General features: G+C 43.6%; 2 protein-coding genes across 4 annotated transcripts in view; one reads left to right on the plus strand and one right to left on the minus strand.

Moving 5' to 3' along the window:
• Window positions 1–873: 873 nt before the first annotated feature.
• On the minus strand, window positions 874–12,273 carry LOC134450173 (proton-coupled zinc antiporter SLC30A1-like). Of its 3 annotated transcripts, none has more exons than XM_063200026.1 (5): window positions 11,984–12,273; window positions 9,032–9,732; window positions 8,325–8,414; window positions 7,535–7,705; window positions 874–2,443 (listed from the first exon to the last, which is right to left on the minus strand). In XM_063200026.1, exons 2-5 carry the CDS (start codon window positions 9,708–9,710, stop codon window positions 1,677–1,679), a joined length of 1,707 nt encoding a protein of 568 aa, XP_063056096.1. In that variant the 5' UTR covers window positions 9,711–9,732; window positions 11,984–12,273; the 3' UTR covers window positions 874–1,676. The 3 variants fall into 3 exon arrangements, with proteins under 3 accessions (XP_063056096.1, XP_063056095.1, XP_063056094.1); XM_063200025.1 differs by having other exon boundaries at window positions 7,535–7,702; window positions 8,325–8,417; XM_063200024.1 differs by having other exon boundaries at window positions 8,325–8,417.
• Window positions 12,274–15,028: 2,755 nt separating this feature from the next.
• The window catches only part of LOC134450174 (uncharacterized), a 31,755-nt gene continuing 25,214 nt past the window's right edge, over window positions 15,029–21,569 (plus strand). The window contains exon 1 of the mRNA XM_063200027.1: window positions 15,029–15,259. Coding sequence (XP_063056097.1) covers window positions 15,158–15,259 — 102 coding nt within the window. The 5' untranslated portion in view covers window positions 15,029–15,157. The remainder of the gene's footprint in view (window positions 15,260–21,569) is intronic.

Genomic DNA, 21,569 nt, shown 5'->3' on the forward strand with positions numbered 1-21,569 from the left:
GCATGTAAGCAAGCTTGTAGGCAAGCTTGTAGGCAAATAAGTGCTATGCTGTGCCATGCAGGCCAGCCAGCAGGCAGGCAAGCAACTGAAGTGTTGATAGTCCAGATTTATATACAGGTGCAAGAGTACCATGTGACCAGAGTCATCAGGCCCTTGGCAGGTGACGCCCGTAATTGAATAATGGCATAACAGCCCTACTCAGGTGAGGCCAGGCACTGATTAGCAGTTTAGATGGGGCTGCTTGTTGCAAGACTGTTACAAGTTCTTAAAATGTTTCAGCCATTCACACTTTCATCACTATCAAAATGCATGTGCTACTCACACTTTGCTGCATCAAGCACTTTTTAAGTATTGCAGTTTCCTTAGGAATTGTTTCATCATGCTTGATAGTATCAGATAATCTTTAACCAGTCAGAATGACTTCAGTTCTTCAGGTGGTATTGAAGTTTGATGGTGATCACGGACAAGTGGAGGATGAATGGGTTTCAATGGTGCTGCCTAAAATAACTTGTTATTTTCTAGAGATGCACCGGATCCGGTTCCGGTTCCGGATCCGGATCCGTCAGGATAATAGAGTTTTTCACAGGGTCCGGGTTCGGCAGGATCTTAAGCAGTGGATCCGGTATCCGGCATGTTACCTAAAAATCAGGGTCTGGTGCATGTCTAGCCTAGGCTTTTCAGTCTTTCACAACCCCAATCACTGCATGGAGTGAAATCCCTTTGGAAGCGGCTATTGGAGGCAGTGTGGCAATAAGCCAATGAGTCTAAACAATAGTTTGCGCCAACGTAATAAAAAGGGCCCACGTGTGCGAGTAGACTATATGTTTCAAACCTTTTGTAGGATCCGGTATCCGGTTCCGGATCCGGCAGGATCTTATTCAGTGGATCTGGTATCCGGCAGGATCCTAAAAATCAGGATCCGGTGCATCTCTAGTTTTTTCCACAACGGCGAATACTGCTATTGTGCAGTACTTACTGTTTTTGCTCAATATGTGACTCAAAGTAATATTTTCACAGTAGTTGTCTGTTTTTTCGAAAAGCAGTAGAATGCTGTTGCAGAATTTCCGTAAATAAACAGCTATTTGTTACAGTGTAGGCTACAGTACATTGCTATAAGACTGATTACGACCATAGCAAAGAATGGTGATTATTACTGTAAACAGGTTTAACGGTCATCCTCAAAATGTACATTAATGAATACAAACCATGTCAACATATACAAAGCAAGAGGTTATAAAAGAGCACCTTCAAGTCATACAACAATTTCATTTAGCTCTATTGTGAACTGTTATGATATGATCATGTTTAGTGTTCAACTGCTTGAAACTCAGCCCTCCACACATGAGTATTCTCGAACGTTATGTCTCCAGGCTCTGGGCCTTTCCATCAAGGCTGGACTGGGAATCTGGCATACAGGGCATTTTCCCAGTGGGCCGACAGTCATCCGGGCCCATTGCTGCTGTTGTTGTTGGTTCATTTTTGTTTTTATTACGTTTTTGCCGTAGAGACTGGCCCACCATTTAGTAGTCCATTGGTCCAGCTGTAATACATAAGACAATGGACTTATAAAGCAGTCAAAACATCGCAGAAAGATGGGGGCTGTGTGTGGGGCTGAACTACGCCACAAATGCCTTGGGCCGTTTTTTTTGGACCCAGTGCAGTCCTGCTTTCCGCCACTAGAGGGAGTAGTGCCTGTTGTCCTCTTGTATGGCAGCAGGTGAGCAGCACAGCATCTTCTCGCACTTCTTTCCACAGGCCAGGCTGCAGGGCCAATCGCCTCCTAGACCACCAGGTTCGCCCGGCGGAGGCTCAGCCGTGTCCCCCCCACCCGCGCTCTCGGGCAACACCTCCGGCTGTACCGTGCACACGCTCACCCCGGCACGGCACAGAGTCTCCGTCACCTCCTCCACCACTTGAATCAGCAGCACTCCCAGTCCCGACGACGACGATGACCCCGACCCGAACCCGTTTACGTTCACGTGCACATGCACGGAGGCCACCCAGCAGCGCTCGTTGAGCTGCCACACGTGGAGCTCGTGCACGCCCGCCACGCCGCGCACGGCCACCAGGCGGCGCTTGAGCTCCACGACACTGAGCTGCGGGGGGCGGCTCTGCAGCAGCAGTAGCCCAAGACGGTGCACCTCGGGCACGGCGAACGCCAGCAGCGCCAGCACGGCCACGGTGGACAGGCCCGGGTCCAGGTAGACTACGCTGCTGCAATGGAGCGGCTCCTCCCTCTCGGGCTCTGGGTGGTGGTGGTGGCAGTTGGGGGTGCCCAGCAGCAGCGATGCCAGGGCGTTGGCCAGGGCCAGGGATGGGCAGAGCAGGTCCCGGAGGAGGAGACTCACAAGACGGCCGGTCCTCCCACGCTGAACTGTTGTGGTGGATGGCGGTGCTCTGAGGGGTGTTGACGGGTGACTGTCGTTCAGGGAAGCTGAATTACCTGGAGATTGATTTAATTGGCAATAGAAGAGAGAGAGAGAGAGAGAGAGAGAGAGAGAGAGAGAGAGAGAGAGAGAGAGAGAGATAATTGTCAATGTATTATTTATATGTTTTAATTAAACTGCACATTGGGGACTGCTCAAATGCGATTTCAAACTACTTAGCTAACCCTGTTAAATAGATTTTTGACAATAAAAAGTACACTTGACTTGACTTGAATAGAAAGATAATGTGTGAAAAAAGTCATTCATAGGGCCTACTACCTGAAATATTTTAATTTGAAAGTAACACCAAATGTGCACTTTCACTAGCCTGATAAACCAGCCTAAATGTGAGATTAAATGTGTAATTTAAAATAATTTTGGCCACTGGCGGGTGGGGCTAGTTTACTAGGCTACACTTTCACCTGTATATTAGAAGCAACAGTCCATCTCTGATGGCAAGGTTACTGCAGTACAGCCCTGGTCTTGGATACAGGCCTTTTTCACATAACGCCAGACACCTTTGATTCAATGCATTAGAAGCCGGTATAAATTGCATGCCCCTGATTTCTGATTAACATCCTGTAAGAATAATTCTAATACGCAGTTAAGACTGTTCTTCCCTCTGTATGTTTCTGGTCAAGGTCAGTTTCTGTGTGAGGCCTGTTTCTGTGTGAGGCCTGTTTCTGTGTGAGCTCTTTTTTCTGTGTGAGCTCAACACCTGCAAGATAAGAGGCTGGGAGAGTTCTCTCACCACTGAACTGTGTGACCTCTGTGAATTTCCATTCCTGTGTCTTCTCATTAAAAGCGAAGGCAAAGACAGAGAGAGTTCGGAAGGCAACCAAAAGAGTAGTTCTCAATCTCAATCTCATTTTATCTCATCTCAATCTCTCTCTCCTTTCGCGAAAGATAATTGTACCCTGATCTGCTTGTCGTGCGTTTCATGTTACACTGTCTAATGAATTAATTTCCTTAAAGTTTAATTAATCACTGTCCTAAGTCAGCCGATGCTTATTTGAGTCAATAGTAAGTGAACGATGACTCTCGTGACTGTCACAGTCCGCAGCCAACTCAATCATTCTCTCTCCCCTTGGCTACTGTATAACTGCATGGTCACAGGCAGGTCTTTCAGCAATAAGACCTCTGGAGAGACTCTACAACCGTGCGCTGAAAATCTTGGGTAAGAGACCATGTAGAGCCCATCACTGTGATGTTCAGCGGGACCTGAACATGATGAGCTTTGACAACTATATAGCTTTGTCAAATATTAACTTGACCTATAAATGCCTGCATGGTCAAGCCCCTCAAGCGCTCTGTGACCTAATCCAACTATGCAGGCAGTTGGAAGGTCCACCAGAGGGGCTGTTGCAGGGAATTGTGTGTGTGTGTTGATTTTAAACGTATTGAAAGGGTGTGGGTGGGAATGTGATTGTGTGTGTGTGTGTGTGTGTATGTGTGTGTGTGTGTGTGTCGCCATGACACTATGTGTGTAAGGTAGATCAGGTATTGAGAAAAATAGGCAGAGATTGTATATTTTTATTAATTAGTGGATGAAGAAACGAGTGACTGGACATTGAACTATGGTTAGATATCTCCTATATGTGTATTGGCTGCCCTGTATCGGCTGCCCTGTATCGGCTGCCCTTTTAGGGACGGGCATTGAAAATAGGCCAAGGTTATAAATGCTATGATGCAATTCTGTTGGGTTTGTATAGCCTACATGATGTGTATCTGTCTGTCCCCATCAAATAAACCTAACTGAACTGAACTGAACCCCAAATGTAACTTTCGACAGAGCGACCCGAACGAGTGTCGTGGGAAGCGCTTCTTAAACGAAAAATGTGCTTTACATACCGCCAGATAAATATTCATATTTGTATCAACTGCTGGCATTCTTTGATGAAAAACAATATCACAGCAAGCTTTAGTTAATCATAATTTTTTTCCATGACGGTGTAGATTTTGAGACAGGCATGGCACGGGCACTGCGTTAACTATGTAATCCTACATTGTGCCCCTTCAACACATCGGGTGGATTCCAATGTGCGGACTCCCGTCCACCCTTGCTCACTTGACTGCTTGTGACCTCATGATGACGTCACTGACGACAGACAATAAATTCAATATCTTGCAAAAGCAGAATTCTAAAGTCATTTTCTCATTTGCAATCTGGATGGTGAATGAAGAATAGTCCCCCAAAAATTGTTGTAGCTAGGCTGACAGTCGGGAAACATTATTGTTTTCTCCATTGAGGCTTTCTTGTTTTCTCCACGGTCAGCAAAACGCGAGGCCACAAGCACAAGTGGAGGACGGGAAGGCACACATAATAATTTACATGCCCCAGCTTTCTATGTTTTCTGTCTGAAACCTGAAAGTAGTTCATGCCTTCCTCACCTCAAAGCAGAACTTGCTTGACTCGTTTGACTGGTTTGACTTGTCTGTCATCCCGAAAAAGACAAATTGCCCACAAGTCAGCTCTTCATGCAAACCCCTTAAAGGTACACCTTGCATGACATTTTTTTGCAGCTAAAAATGGCTGGAAAATTTCTGGAAATTCAAAATGGTGGACCATGGAGAAGATCCCCCTTTTCATGTATGACAAGTGCATTTTTTCAAGTCATAATGAATGCTTAGAATTTGATGGTGGTGGTAGCCTAAGTATTCATTAAAAGATAACATTAGTGAGTGGGTAGCATGAATTCAAGAAATAAACAACTAAACATCTCACACAGTGTACCTTTTAAATTTCAATTTTTTTAAAAAAAAAACTATTAAAATAAAATTGTCCCTTTTAAAATTTTCTTTTTAATAAATGTTTTGGACTTTTATTCAGTGAGAGATTTTGACAGGAAACGTGTGGGAGACAGAGATGAGGAAGGTTCAACAAACGACCCGGGCTAGAATCGAACCTGGGTCGCCGGCGTAGCAGCCCCCAGTGCCCTACCCTGAGAGCCACGGTAGGGTCACCCCTTTTTAAAGTTAGAATCCCCCAACACACACACACACACATCACCCCCTGCATCCCAGACCAGCTAAAGCTGCTACCATCATACCTGTGCCGAAGAAATCATCACCATCATGCTTCAATGACTACCGTCCTGTAGCACTGACGCCCATAATCATGAAGTGCTTCGAACGGCTAGTCCCTGTCACACATCAAAGCCACCCTACCCCCCACCCTAGACCCCTACCAGTTCGCATACCGAGCCAAGCGATCCACGGAGGATGCAATTTGCTCTGCCCTCCATCCAGCCCTCACCCACTTGGACAATAAAGACTCATATGTGAGAATGCTGTTCATTGACTTCAGTTCAGCATTCAATACCATAATACCACAAAAACTCATCAGAAAACTGGACAAACTAGGTTTCAGCACCTCCCTCTGCAACTGGCTGCTGGACTTCCTGATGCAAAGACCACAAGCAGTACGGGTAGGGAACAACACCTCGAGCACCCTGACCCTGAGCACGGGGGCTCCGCAAGGGTTGTGTTCTCAGCCCCTGCTGTTCACGCTGCTGACACACGACTGCACAACGACCCACAGCACTAACCATCTAGTGAAGTTTGCGGATGATACAACACTGGTGGGCCTCATCACCAAGGGCGATGAGACTCACTACAGAGAAGAAGTAGACCTGCTGGCCAGATGGTGCAAAGACACAACCTCCTGCTGAATGTCAACAAGACCAAGGAGATTGTTGTCAACTTCCAAAGGGTCCAAAAACAACTGCCACCACTGACCATCGACGGCGATGCTGTGGAGAGAGTGAGCAGCACCAAGTTCCTTGGAGTGCACATCAGCGACGACCTCTCTTGGACCACCAACACTACATCACTGGCGAAGAAGGCCCATCAGCGTCTCTACTTCCTGCGCAAACTAAAGAAGGCAAGTGCTACACCCTCCATCATGACAACATTCTACAGAGGAACCATAGAGAGCGTCGTGTCCAACTGCATCACAGTGTGGGGAGGAAGCTGCACGGAGAAAAACAGGAAGACACTCCAGCGTGTTGTGAACACAGCGAAGAAGATCATTGGAGTACCACTCCCCTCCCTGCAGGACATTTACACCACACGCCTCACCCGGAAAGCACTGATGATCATCAAAGACACAAGCCACCCTGCACACAAACTGTTCAGCCTCCTGCCCTCTGGAAAGAGGTACAGGCGCCTCCGTTCCGTTCCAATGCACCAAGCGATCAAGATGCTGAACACTCAACCCACTCTCCCTCCACTGTCAGCCTCTAGCCAGCAAGGCCACTGACAACCCCCCCCCCCCCACTGTCAGCCTCTAGCCAGCAAGGCCACTGACAACCCCCCCCCATTCCCCACCACCATATCTGCGACTGAACATTCCACCTGCACTACTATACTTGTGACTGAACTTTCAACCTGCACTAACTCAAAACATGCACACACACACACACACACACACACACACACACACACACACCCCTACACACACACACACACAAGCACACTGCACTTTCTGCACTAAACCCAACATACACACACTGACACACACACACACACACACACACACACACACACACACACACACACACACACACACACACACCACACACACACACAAGACGCACACCGCACCTTCTACCTGCACTAAACACATACACACCACACACACACACACACACACACACACACACACACACACACACACCACACACACACACACACACACACACACACACACACACACACACACACTGCTGCTGGTGTACTTGACAGACCTTTTTATATTTATTTTCTTCAAAATGCTACTATTACCATGTCAGAACGCTATAAAGGACTTTTTTTAGGAAAAGCACAAAAACACAACAAATACCTCTTAATGTATGTCCTCTACAAGTCTTCTGTTGTCCAGTCTTGCACTTTTAAATGTCTGTATGAGCACTGTCTATGTCCATACTGTCTTAAGTCCATGTATAAGTACTGTCTATGTCTATACTGTCTATGTCCTTACCTTAATTAGTCTATGTCTGTATGGGAAAGCAAGAAATGTAATTTCAAATTCTTTGTATGACCAGTGCATGTAAAGAAATTGACAATAAAACCTACTTGACTTGACTTGACTTGAACTGTCCACTCACCACTGTTGCCGAGAAGACCAGTGCATTCCGGAACCCGAGACAGACCATCCTCCAGCTCCAAAGCGTTGGACTGCTGGCTCTGCGAAACCTCATTCAGCTGTCCCTCGACGGCCTTCGGTTCTGCAAGAGGTAGCGCCTCATCGCGGTCACACCCCAGAGAGCAAGTAGCTGCTGGGATTGCGAAGGACACATGCTTGCTGTTTCGTAGAGCCGGATGGTGCGAAGGGCACACGCTTGACATCCAGCACACATTTTCACAGATGACAATAAAGGATATACACAAAAACAATAGTCCTCGGGCACTCAAGAGTATCCAAAGGATTCTAAAAGGGCACACATTTTAAAAGCCATTATTACTAAATGTGGCTCGTCAAAAATAAAACATGAGATTTTTGCAGTATTTTCCAATCAACATTTCAAGATAATCACGTCATTCACAGGTTTCATAAAATGTACCAATAATACAGTATATACCAGAGATTCTTTAAGTATATAAGATATTCTTTAAGTACTGTATATAGAGATATGCCAACATAATAGGTTTCTATGGGCACCTAATGTGACCAGGTTCCGGTCTGCCTAAAGGGGCGTGTCATAATGCTCCTAGAATGAATAGAACAGTCCTTAGGTCTGCCTAGGTCTGCCTAAAGGGGGATTTCCCCCCCTTCCCCCTTGCAATAATAGAACCCGGAAACAATGGGCCAATGGAACCTCTCTCTCTCTACTCTCTCTGGTATATACTGTATATGGACATCAGTCAATTCACGATGAAATTGTATCACTTCCTCACCTGTCGGTGGGTGATACGACTCCATGCCGCATCCTGTTCTTTTGGTGGAGTAGGTGGTGGAGGTTTCAGTGCCGAGGTCTGTTGCTCCTGCTGCTGTTTGCGAGAGCAAGTAAGAAAGTCAGTAAGTGAGTAAGTGAGTAAGTAAGTGTCAACAAAAATCAACAGAAAACACAATAGGATTAAGAGAGGTTGTGAGAGCCGGCCCTCCAGCTTTGAAGTCCTCATCTGAGGCACGCAGCTGAGTAGTGTGTTCAGTAGTGCGTTTTCTTTGGGTGTTGTCCTCCAGTAGTGGGATGCGCAGTGATATGTTTCTGCTTTCCTTTCGCCCAGGACAGGTGTAGTGTGCGCTTAGCGTGCATTTTTTGTTTTTGTGGCGGTACGGGGCTTAGAGCAGTTGTCTCGGGGGCACTTTCGGGGCCAAGAGTTGTCAAGCATTGGCAGTAAGTAAGTGAGTGTGTATGCCCTTCATTATCCCACAGTGGAGAAATTCACGTGTTGCAGCAGCAGCAGTAACATACAGTGCGCGCAGCTATGTGTAAAAGTAGATGACATAGTACATACAGACTAGGGCTGTATCCATACAGGACCAAGAAGTAAAAAAAAACAAGTTAAAAATATATAAGGGAGATATAAAATAGAGAAGTCATACAAAAATAGAAATATTTCTGTCTAAATAAAACCATTAGTACACAGTATATCATACATACCGTGGCCCCAAGCGTAGGCCAGCACGGCCGCGTTGAAGAGCAGGCTGAGGACACTGGCGCCAACAGCCAGCAGGGGGTGCTGAATAGGGTGCGGATGCAGCACGTGGTGGAGGATCTCGTGCATGACGGACACGCACAGGGATACCACCAGCAGCGATGACACCAGCGCTCCGAACGGCTGCAGACGCGCCACCACTCTGGGCTGTGAGAGAAGCGAAGACGAAGACGTGCACGTGGAGGAGGAGGGAGAGGTGTTGACGTTGGTGTTGGTGTTGGTTGAGTGTTCACAAGTGAGTGGGTCCGTGATGGTGCCTGGGTCTGGGCCAGGGTGGTGGAGGAGGCCTTCAGGGTTTGCAGAGTTTGGAGGACTGGGAGGAGGCGCGATGGAGGAGGACGAGAGGGAGGAGGAGGAAGAGGAGCCCAGAGGGGGCTGTCTGGTCTGGAGGTGCAGGAGCAGCAGCTGGAGGAGGACGTAGACCGTGTGGAAGGAGTCCACCATGTTGATGAGGCAGTTGCAGAGGCGGCTGACGACAACCTCCATCAACAGCAGCAGCAGGGTCAGTCCCAGCATGCATCTCTGCAGACCTATGTGGCGGCTCCTCCTCCTCTTCTGCTGCTGCTGCCGCCGCTGCTGCTGTTGCTGCTGCTGCTGCTGTTGCAAGCTCACATGGCCGTCCATGGCACTTCCCTGCACAGGCAAACTAAAGAAAAGCGTGCCCAAATAACTGTTAAAAAATGTGTTAAAGGTGCACTCACTGAGTAATATCTTAGCAGTTCATTTCGGGAAATCATGCTGCCCATTCAAAAATGTTACCTTTTCTGAAAATACTTGCCACCATCATGAGATTCTAAGCATTCCTTATTTTCATACACGAAAAGGAGAATCATCTTAATTTTGAATCTCCAGAAATACACATTTTTATTTGCAAAATGTACTATACTTTGATCATATTATACTAAATATTTTTAATTAGTTTATTATTGTTTAATACTAAGTAAATATTTAAGAAAATATCAAATTTGGCAATAGGCAGCCCAATTTCAATGCAGCATTTGCAATACCTACTCTGTTCATGAAGGTTGGAGCAGGCTTCACCCAACAAGTTTTTGTTCGTTTGAGAGTGCTGCCCAAAATATTGTAAACCTGAAAAACGAGAAATGGTTGCACCATGCATAGGTTCTTTATTATTACACGCGCTTCTGCGTTCTGCCTTGCTCAGTGTGCGATAAAGAACCTATGCATGGTGCAACCTTTTCTGATTTTTCAATACCTACTCTGTCCACCATCATACAGTGTAAGGATAGACCAACACATCGGGCCGATATTTGCATATTTTAAGTGTATCGGTATCGCCCGATACGCGTGTGGTTTTCGCCGATACACAATATTTATTATTTTATGTCATTTGTTTTTTTTTTAAAGCACCAAGACACTTTATTTTTTCATTACTTGACTGTTAGGCATTACTTGATTGTTAGAGTGGGTGTTTAAATGTTACTAGTTCTACCTCAATTTGATAATGTTAAAGGAATGTTTATTTTTAACTTGAGACCTGGAATATCTGTCATTTTTTAAAGTTTTTTTTTTTAAACCCATATCGGCCCCAAATATCGGGTATTGGAAATCGGGTATCGGCCAAGGGTGATGTAAAAAAAAAAAAAAAACGGTATCGCATCGGCCATTAAAAAACCTGTAGGCCTATCGGTTGACCTTTAGCCTGCTCTGAATAACTGTAAGGTGATAGGATAGTAAATCTGACACAGGGTAGTGTTTGTTTGTAAACCGTAACGTATCTACTCTCATTTACACACAAGTACAGTTTTGTTGTGCATGCAGCTGCAATGACACATTCCTGCAATCTTGTCTGATCTAATTATAGGCCGGCTTCTTAGGATCCCATAAGTATGAGACAGTTCCCCACTGTGATTGCTTAGGTTACTTTTTGCTTTAGTATATTCAATACAATTATTTATTTATTTTGTTTGGCTATACTTTCTCTGGCAACCTGCCCTGGCCCCCTTAACATCCCCTTGCCGCCCACCCAGGGGTCCCCCGCTAGCACTTTGAAAACCACTGGTTCATTATCCCACATCTCACTCTACACTATTACAGCTGAGAATGCTATTTCGCGCTGTTCTGTGACCCTCTGGTTATCTTCTTGACTGAGTGACAGGGGCCTGGACCAATTATTGTCCAATATACCATGAAACGCCTCCCCCTTTTGACCCACTGTAGAGTGAACATTGCGTAAGTTGCGTTCTCCTGACACGTAAAGAAAGTTACTGGGGGTGCAGCATGAGAAATAAAAAAAATGCTGATACAGCATAAACATTCACTTAATAAACAATAATACACTTTTGCCAAACGTGCCAAACTCCTACTTGCGTTGATCATTGCTTTCAGACTCTTTGTTGATGTTGATGGTGGTGGAGAGACTTGGCAGCTGTGGCACTAAAAGTGAAGAACTAGGTTATTAATAGGTAGCGCCTGAGGGGAACTGGGGTAGCCTACTTTCAGAACGCTGGCTTATCCGATGCAGTAGCCAGCAACATCCAAAACAATAATTGTTATTGTACAATTATTGTAGTCTAATAACTTGGAAACGAGAACGCATTTTAATCACTATTTGCCATCAATAACTGTTATGCAGTTGTAATTACATATCATTATCCAAATTATTTCTCTAACAGACACTCCAAATGGGATGAATAATTAGCTTTCAGCATGTGGAGCGCCTAGGTCCTATAACTTTTTATGCCACATTTTAAAAGTATGTATGTGTTCCGCCAATTCAGTGCACGACTGAGGGCGCGTTGGTTGTGCGCTATGCACAATGATTAATAAGTGCGCGAACAGTTTGCCGGTCTGGTCTTATATGGAGATAGGCTATAGCCTTCACTCTCCTTGCAACTCTCCATAATACTGTTTAGATTTAAAAAACGCAAACCAACCTGTTCAAGACAGTCCGTTTTGGTGAAATCAGCTCTATGGGGCAGCGTGGTAGGGTAAGGGGCGCGGCAACTGTGAACAAACTGTTTTTTTTGCCTGTGGACAGCTCTCTCCGCCGTCATGTCTCACGCCCCCGACTCCCCCTGTCCTGAGCACTGTCTTGGGAATCTGTCTTCGGACCTTATCCCTGGTCTGCTTTTAGGTCAAGGGTCATCATAAAACAAAGTCCGACAACCTCATTCACCAACGATCAGAGTGCGGCAGGAGGCATGTTCTGTTCCATTCTGCTCAAGACTTTGAGGCGATTTTTAACTGATTGCGTAATGCCCTGAGAAGTAATAAATAATGTTGATGTCTTTTGTAGCCTCGGCCTTAAAGGGACACTGTGTAATATATTTGTAGTAGTTTATTTCCAGAATTCATGCTGCCTATTCACTAATGTTACCCTTTTCATTGATAGGCAGTGTTGTATAAAGTAGCCTAAATCTCATACTCAAGTAAAAGTATGGGTACCTCTCCAAAATATGATTATGGTAAAAGTAAAAGTCCTGACTGAAATGTTACTTGAGAGTTAAAGTCTTACAGTATCTGAAACTTCTTGACAAGTTGGCCTACTGTAAAAAATAATGTAATGAAGTAGGCTAATGAAATGAAAAGTTGAGGTAAAAAGTAAACAAGGCAAGTAAACAAGGCAAATGCAGTTTGAAAGACATTTTTTTGCATTTTGGTAAACTTTCAAAAATGCAAAACACTTCAAATATGTACACAAAACCAATTTCAGTCTAAATTTAGCCAAGGTTTAGACAGAAAATAAACTGGACTACCCGTGCGTCGTGACCTACGCCCGGATCCCAGGCATCATGTTCTGACTTTGTTGCAATATAGGTGGGGTCAAAAACACTGCGTTTTTTCTCTCTTCTCCCTCTCTTTTTTTTGTAACAAGTAACATGGGGGCAACATACTAGGCAACAGAGGAGGGGTTCAAGGGGCACACCATGCAAGCACACGTGTCACGGCATTCCAATATGCACACTCCCATCCTCTACTTGTGCTTGCGGCCTCGCATTTTGCTGAAGACCCGCCTCCGTGGAGAAAACAATAAACTTTCCCCACTGTCAGCCTACAACATTTTTTTTCTCAGATATGGTGAAATTAATTAATATAACTGCACCCTTAGTCCTGCCTCTGGGAGACTGTTCCACCACTGTGGAACAACGACGGAGAACTTTCTTCAGTGGGAGTACTTAGAGCGAGCAGGTGGCAGAGCCAGACGGCTTGTGCTGGAAGAGCGCGGTTCTATTCTCTAAGTATATCCTTCAGATAAGCTGGAGCCGTTCCTGCTGTGGTTTTGTAGGTAGGCCTAAGTGCCAAGGCCTTGTGCTTGCGCCGGGCAGCGATCGGTAGAAAGTGCAACTCGATGAATAGAGGGGTAACTTGGGTTCGTTTGGGTTGAGTGAACACCAAATGTGCCGCCGATTCTAAACCATATGCAGTGGTTTTAGCCAGAGGCGCATCTTGCCACCAGGCAAGGCAGGCAACCGCTTGGGGCCCCCAAGCCCCTAGATAGTGAATAACAGCCCATACTGTCCTACAGTAGTGGTGATTTTGGTGCAAATGTTCATTAGCTTGCATTTCCGCTTGGGGCCCCACCTGAACCTAGAATCGCCTCTGGTTTTAGCGCACAAGCAGGTAGACCTGCCAGGAAGGAGTTGCAGTAATTAACACGTTACAGGCTTATGGCTTTACTTTCCATTTGCAGACAGTGCTGTCGGTTTGTTGTGCTTTTGATCTTATTTTCTTCAGCTTGCAGTGTTTTTGACTTAATTCATTTTGGTTTGCACAGTGGATGGGTGGATACCAATATGCAGTCTATCCTCCTCCCTTTCCCACTTGCCTGCTTGTGATCTCATGATGATGTCACTGACAACAGAAAATGTATTCAATATCTTGCAAAAGCACAATTCTAATGTTATTTTCTCATTTGCAATGGGGATGTGAATGAAAAACAGTCCCACAAAAGTTGTTGTGGCTAGGTGGACAGCTGGGAAACTGTATTGTTTTCTCCATGGAGGCGGGGCCAGGAGGCGGGGCGAGGCCACAAGCACAAGTGGAAGACGGTAGTCTACATATTGGAATTCACACAGTATGTATGAAAAGTCCAAATTTCCCAGTCATAACGAATAAGAATTTGAAAGTGCGGTACGTACTCATGAAAAAGGTAACATTTGTGAATGGGCAGCATGGGGGGGGAATGATTTTCTTCTCAGTGTATTCAGTAGACTATTTAGATAGGCCTATGGCTATTAGAATTATTATTATTGGCATAATCACTGGAAGTAGCCGTGGCACAGCGGTTAGGGAGTTGGTCTTTCAATCGGGGTGTTATCAGTTCAAATCCCACTTGAGTCCCTCCCTACACCTACATCCATGGCTGAAGTTCCCTTGATCAAGGCACCTAGCCCCACACTGCTCCAGGGACTGTAATCAATACCCTGTACTGTAAATAACTGTAAGTCGCTTTGAATAAAACAAAAAGCGTCAGCTAAGTGTAATGTAATGTAATGTAAAAAGTAAATAGTAGCCTACAATTAGCATCAAGCCACAAGTGAACGGAGTTTTGCACTCTGGTGAATTTTAAATTCATTTTAAAATGGTTTATAAGTAGGCCTACATTTGATATTGTTTTATTTTGGCACCATAGACTTCCATTTGGCTTGATATGGATATAGGCTACTGTTAATATAGGCAATGCAAACACCGAGAAAAAAATCTGTGTCTTCTCTTCTCATACTTTTCCAGGGCTTAACTACATAGGCCTATGAGCAATTTCCTGAAATGAGGTGAGGTGGACTGTTCAATTCACTGTTCAATTTCGATATATGGTGTTCCAGTGTCCACTGTAGTCATCTCACTTTGTCAATTGCAAGTTTTCCTTGTAGTCATGTTTGAGACAGAGCTCTGACAGAGAGGGTCTATGGTAATTGATTGAAACACCAAGGGAGCACCACTTTTATTTTGAAAAAAGGAGGAAGTAACTCGGCGCTTATCTCAACATTTCCGCTAGCTTCACATAGGAGGAAACAATCCTTTGACCGGTTGATTTGATTTGTTTATTATTGTTGTTGTACGCTAGGCAGCCAGCTTGAATTTAGTTAAATGTGCAGACGTCTACAATAATGCAGACGCAATTCGATAGCATACCCGCCAGTTTTGAGTCAGATTTTGAACGCGTTTCTCACTGTTCAAGCGATCATCCGGCCAGTACAAAGGAGGTTGAGGTAAGGTACCAGATCCACAAGAGTTTTATTGAAGTTGTGAAGCCCAAAAAGGTTATTACCATTAACACAGGTCCAGCATTATAAATGGGTGTTTTGAAGGCAAAAGCTCTACTATATTAATCTGTACGCTTTTACGGTGGCCCATTACGGAAGCTCAGAGGTGACATTGAGGGGAAAACATTTTTTTTGGGGGGGGGGGGATGCTGAGTAACACTTTGCGAGATAACGCAAATATTTCCCGAGATAACTCAAACCATTTGCGAGAAAAATCAAACCTTTTGCGAGATAACGCAAATCTTTTGCGAGATAACGCAAATTAAAACTTACATCTGCGGGTTCACCACTTTGATTTGCAGCACACTTTTTGGTCACCGGGGGCAGTCTGAACCAATACAACACAGAGCCGTACGACTCTGATACAACACACGTAGGCCTATGGCTTTGATACACGCAGAGCTGTAGAGGTATTCAATTCAACCACTGCTGTCATTCATTTTCATCAGAATCGCCTGAGGAATCTCACTCACGTAAGTTTTTGTACCTTTCCTATTTAGTGTCCGCACTAGTTGTTTTGTAAAATGCACGCAAGTACACAATTTGATAAGACGAGGACAGGCACTGATACCTTGAAATAGCCCAGAGCTACCCCCTGAACTTTGTAAAACCATTTGTGTTGTGGGCCGACCACCACCAACGCTACTGATATTTGTGGTTATGTCTTGGAATTTTACTTTTTGATTTGAAAATTGTGTGCAATACCGGTAGGCTTGTGTTATTTTTTACCTGTCAAGGGACAAAAGATGGAAATTAGCCTTATGGTTATAATCTTGTATATTTTGCATTTTGTTTGAATGATGATAATGTAATATGCTGTCCCTTTGTTAAATAAATAAACTTGAAACTTGTTTTGCATGAGTTAATGTTTCAAACTATTTTTCCCAATATCTTTTGCTTGCAGATCGACAAGGCAGTAGGCTACTTGCACTTATGACCAATGCACAGCTTGCACTGCACAATATATACCATCTTATGGTGATCGACTAGCTGCAGTCTCTTTTTGTAATCAGCAGCATCAGGCATCTACCAGAGAGTCTCTCTTAGAAAGAATAAAAGAGAAGATGGGGGATCGGAAGATGACAAGTAAGGGTCACCGTATGCCATCAGAATCACATGGAATGGCAAGAAAAAACAACAGAAATGCAGAAAAGCAAGTACGAAAAATAGCAATTGGATGGCTTCACTACTCAAAACCTCACTACACCCAGGTCCGAACGAGGAATGGAGGTGGGACAAGATGCACAACAGTTCACAAAGAAACTACTGTCAAGCAGTTGATGGAAATTGCAAAGCAACTATTTTTTCCCGATGGTTTATCCAACAAAGGAAAACAAGAGAATTTTGATTTTGAGATGCGGGACTTCCAACGGAATTTAATTCCGCTGGAAGACACTGTGGGCAGGATGTATGAGTCGACAAAGTTGAAGGCTCTCCGTTTTTACCTCTGCTCGAAGGACAAATTCTCTGACCAGTCCTCTGTGGACGAAGAAAGTGACGAAGAAAGTGACTGCGCGATCGAAGAGCTAGAAGATCAAGGCAGAAGGGTTTGTTACTTATATTCAGTGTTAGTCCTATAGACCGTAAATGATAACCACAAATATGGGGTTTTGTGTGAAATAAGATTAAATTCCCATTTAGCGCATATTTTTTGTCTTTGTTATCAGCTCAGACAAAAAATGTATACATTGAGTTTTACACTGCATGTGCATTTATACTTTGAATTCATTTGTTGCGTAACTTAAAACCTTGTTGCAGAATGCCATTGCAGACCCAGGACAATCATCTTCATCCACCAACCTTTCCAGTGGGAAGGAAGATGAGACTGAGTCCACTATCAACAATGGAGACACATCATCAGAGCATTCAGGGGGAGATCTCTCGGTAACACCAAAGATTCTCTATTCTAATTCTGCATATAGAGCGTCTGGTAACACTACATTCTTTAATACCACTTGGCAAGTTGTAAACCAATTTTTGAAAGCAATATCTCCTTTCGTACAAACTCCAACTCGATTGAAGTTGGGACACTAGGTACATTGTGAATATTGAAAAAATATACAATATTATTTGATATAAAAAGTGTTCTTTCTGGTTGTGGACATGATTTTAACTGCTCAAGTGGAAGGTGTATTCTTTCTTCGCCATGCTTTCTTTCATGTAGTGTTTGCTATGTGACGGGTCTTGACCACAAGCCGGCCATTTTATCACCTGGTTACCCTTAAGATGAAGCTTAACTGTTGGAACATAGCAGGAAATGTGATTTGCCCTCCTTGTGTGGCCAAATTTGAAGGCCTCGATTCAAAATAGAATGAGTGGCTTTTTATGCTGTTAGAAAGCCATATCATTTAGCATTATGTTCAACTCTATGTGAGTACTGACCTTAAGGCATTGTTAACAACATTTGTACCCATCTTATCAAATGGTGTACTTGCGTGCATTTTACAAAACAACTAGTGCCGACACTAAATAGGAAAGTTATAAAAACTTACGTGAGTGAGATTCCTCAGGGGATTCTGATGAGAATGAATGACAGCAGTGGTTGAATTGAATACCTCTACAGCTCTGAAGTGTGTCAAACCCTTATGTGAGTTGGTTCAGACTGCCCCCGGTGACCAAAAAGTTTGCTGCGAATCAAAGTGGTGAACCTGCAGATGTAAGTTTTAATTTGCATTATCTCGCGAAAGGTTTGCGTTATCCTGCAAAAGTTTCGCGTTCTCTCGCAAAGGTGTTAGTCTGCAGTGCATACATTTCCCAAAAAACATTTTTTCCCTCCAGGTCACCTACACTGTGTGCAGAATTATTAGGCAAACAAGTTTTTTGACAATATCGTCCATTTCATGCATATTGTCCGCCACCACCCTTCATGGACATGAACACCTATTGGATTTAAGCATTCCAGGTCATGCATATTGGTATAATAAGAGACAGTTTGATCGAAGGAGCCCAATACCCTATATCAGGGCAAAAATAGTGTGCATAATTATTAGGCAACTTTGTTTTACTCTGGGAAAATGAGCCACAAAAGAGATCTAACAAACTCTGTAAAGACTATAAACAATTTTGAAGTCTTCTAGAGGGGTGTGGCTGTCTTGAAATATTGGTCACATCCATCTAATGCACCATTACAAGTCATCAGTGTCACATGACATGTGCTCACAAAGTAACTGCCAGATTGAAAAGAATTGAAGATGAAACTACCACAAAACTATTACCCTGCAGTGCTGGTATATTCCAGAACTGAAACCTACATCGACTGTCTACAAGAACATTGTATTCAGCACTCAGAGACATGGCCAAGGTAAAACAGGCTGAAACCTGAAGACCACTCAACAAGTAACTTAAGTCAAGACTGGGTCAAGAAATGTTTTTAGACAGTTTTTTCAATGGTTTTATGAACTAGTGAAAGTGACTGTTAATGGACCAGGTTGATGAGCCTATGGCTAGATCAGTAATTGCACACTCAGATCAGTTGCTGAGTTCCACTCAAATACCAGCAGATTACTGCATAAATACCATTGTCTTCGTAAAAGATGCAATTTTCGGTAACACTTTACGGATCGCTAATAAGGTGTTAATTTCATACTAATTTCTCAGTAACTTCAGTCTAATTTTATGGTAATAACTGCTTGTTATTAGTAATAACAGCAAAATAACCATATGGTTTCCAGTGCAATTACACTATAATTTCTCATTAATAACAGCAAAAATAACCATACAGTTTCCAGTGCAATTATGCTGTAGTTTCTAGTTAATAGTAGGCTAATGGAAACAGCTACTGTGTCATCATAGTAGTTAGGTGGTAGGTATGGCCAGTAACTAAACGTATCAACAGCCGAAGTAGTTTCATACTAATTTAGGCTACATCAGGGCCGTAATGTGCAATATTTCTCTTCCTATGTTATTGCATAGAAACGACCACCCAAGCATCCTTGTATTATTGTGCTTAATTACCTTGTAAAACCAATTGAGTAGTTATATGGAAATAAGATAGAATCAGGGCCGTAAAATGCATTATCACCTATTCCACTCAATTTTTATGGAAATTACATATTTTTCATGGTCTTAAAATGTCTTATTTCTGATTTCCACTCAATTACTTAGTTATTATCATTTTTTAATACAATAGGCTATAGACTAGCCTACTATGAAGTGATTCAAGTACACAGACAAACACATTGTGTGCAAAACTTTATTTATTTTTTCAATCAGTTATGAGATTCATGTTCACTGATGTGAGGTTGTCAATCTGCCACCATCCAGAGGAAGTCCTGTGAACACAAACAAACAAACAGAGAAGTCAACTGCAAGACCGGTTTCACCACGTTTATTTTTTTATGTTATCAATTCACCATCAATAAATTTGCTTCTGAAATGCAGTACCATGTTAAATGCACGTTGTAAATCTTCCTCAGGCTGACATCGTTGCTGATTTACAAAGGCAAACTCTAGCTAGCACCTAGCTTCAGTCATTGAAAACATGGTGGGCAGAGCTAGCTAGAACTAGTGGTTTCCATGTACCTCTGTAGGCTATGCCATTTCAGCACAAACACGGCTGATAAGACGTGTTTGCAATGTATACAGTTAAAATCCTTCAATGCTCAGAGACAAAATGAAAGCAGGTTAAAGCTAGAACTACATTAAAAGTTCGTTGTCAGGAAGCTTACCTTGCCTGGCTCTGCTGCACTGAAGTTGAACTAGCTCGCGGTCAGTGTTGCCAGATTTTCTACGACAAATAAGCGACTGACGTCCTGAAAACAAGCCCAAAAGAAGCGACTGACGGGCGTAGTGAAAAGAAGCCCAAAATAAGCAACCGAAGGGGTGGGTCGTCAGTCGCGTGCCTAGTCAGGGAAGACCTTGCTCTTTGCAGGGGTCTGCGTGGCAGCTAAAATTCCCCCCAAGTGACCACAGAAAGTGGGAGTTAACAATGCTGTAGTAGGGTCACTTGTAAGGATGAGTGAGAAAAAACGAGTTGCCATTGAAAAAAACATCCAAATGACCGGCAGAGCAGGAGAAAACAGCAAGCCCAACCCTGAAAAGAGCAAGCCCAAAAAAACCGCAACCCGCGACTTTACAAAATTCAAAGCGACTGCTCAAAAAAAGAAGCCCAATGTCGCTTATAATAAGCGGACTTGGCAACACTGCTNGCGGTGGCGGCGGCGAGTCCTGTTGTTGCTAGGCAACGAAAGTTTGGTTACTGCAGAACAGGAGCGTCCCAATCAGTATACTTCTGTACTTCAAGCACACTCGTTCTAGTTGTACGCTGCCCGCTCTGCTTGCAGTATGGCTCAGAGACGCTGACGTTGTTTAATTGAGTACCCTGACACACAAGGGTGGAGTTTGAGGCGCACCACACAGTGCTTTCACACGCAGGCAGCAACCAGGGTAACTTTCAAGGTGAGCTAAAATGGTCTTGATGTTGATTTCATCCACCTTCAATCGTCGAATTACTTTAGCCTTATGCAAACATGTTTTATGAGTTAGTGTTAGGTTTATGTTTGTTCTGGAAATGAAACGGCATACAGAAGTACCTTTACAATGGAGAACCAACTAGCTAGCTCTGCCCACCATGTTTTCAATGACTGAAGCTAGGTGCTAGCTAGAGTTTGCGCCTTTGTAAATCAGCTATGTTGTCAGCCTGAGGAAGATTTACAACGTGCATTTAACATGGTACTGCATTTCAGAAGCAAATTTAGCGATGGTGAATTGATAACATAAAAAAATGAACGTGGGTGAAACCGGTCTTGCAGTTGACTTCTCTGTTTGTTTGTGTTCACAGGACTTCCTCTGGATGGTGGCAGATTGACAACTTCACATCAGTGAACATGAATCTCATAACTGATTGGAAAAATAAATAAAGTTTTGCACACAATGTGTTTGTCTGTGTACTTGAATCACTTCATAGTAGGCTAGTCTATATTGTATTAAAAATGATAATAACTAAGTAATTGAGTGGAAATAAGAAATAAGACATTTTAAGACCATGAAAATAGGCCTATGTAATTTCCATAAAATTGAGTGGAATAGGTGATAATGCATTTTACGGCCCTGATTCTATCTTATTTCCATATAACTACTCAATTGTTTACAAGGTAATTAAGCAGAAATAATACAAGGATGCTTGGTGGTCGTTTCTATGCAATAACATAGGAAGAGGAAATATTGCACATTACGGCCCTGATGTAGCCTAATTAGTATGAAACTACTTCGGCTGATACCGTTTAGTTACTGGCATACCTACCACCTAACTACTATG

Source organism: Engraulis encrasicolus, chromosome 6, assembly GCF_034702125.1.
Source record: "Engraulis encrasicolus isolate BLACKSEA-1 chromosome 6, IST_EnEncr_1.0, whole genome shotgun sequence".
NCBI lineage: Eukaryota > Metazoa > Chordata > Actinopteri > Clupeiformes > Engraulidae > Engraulis > Engraulis encrasicolus.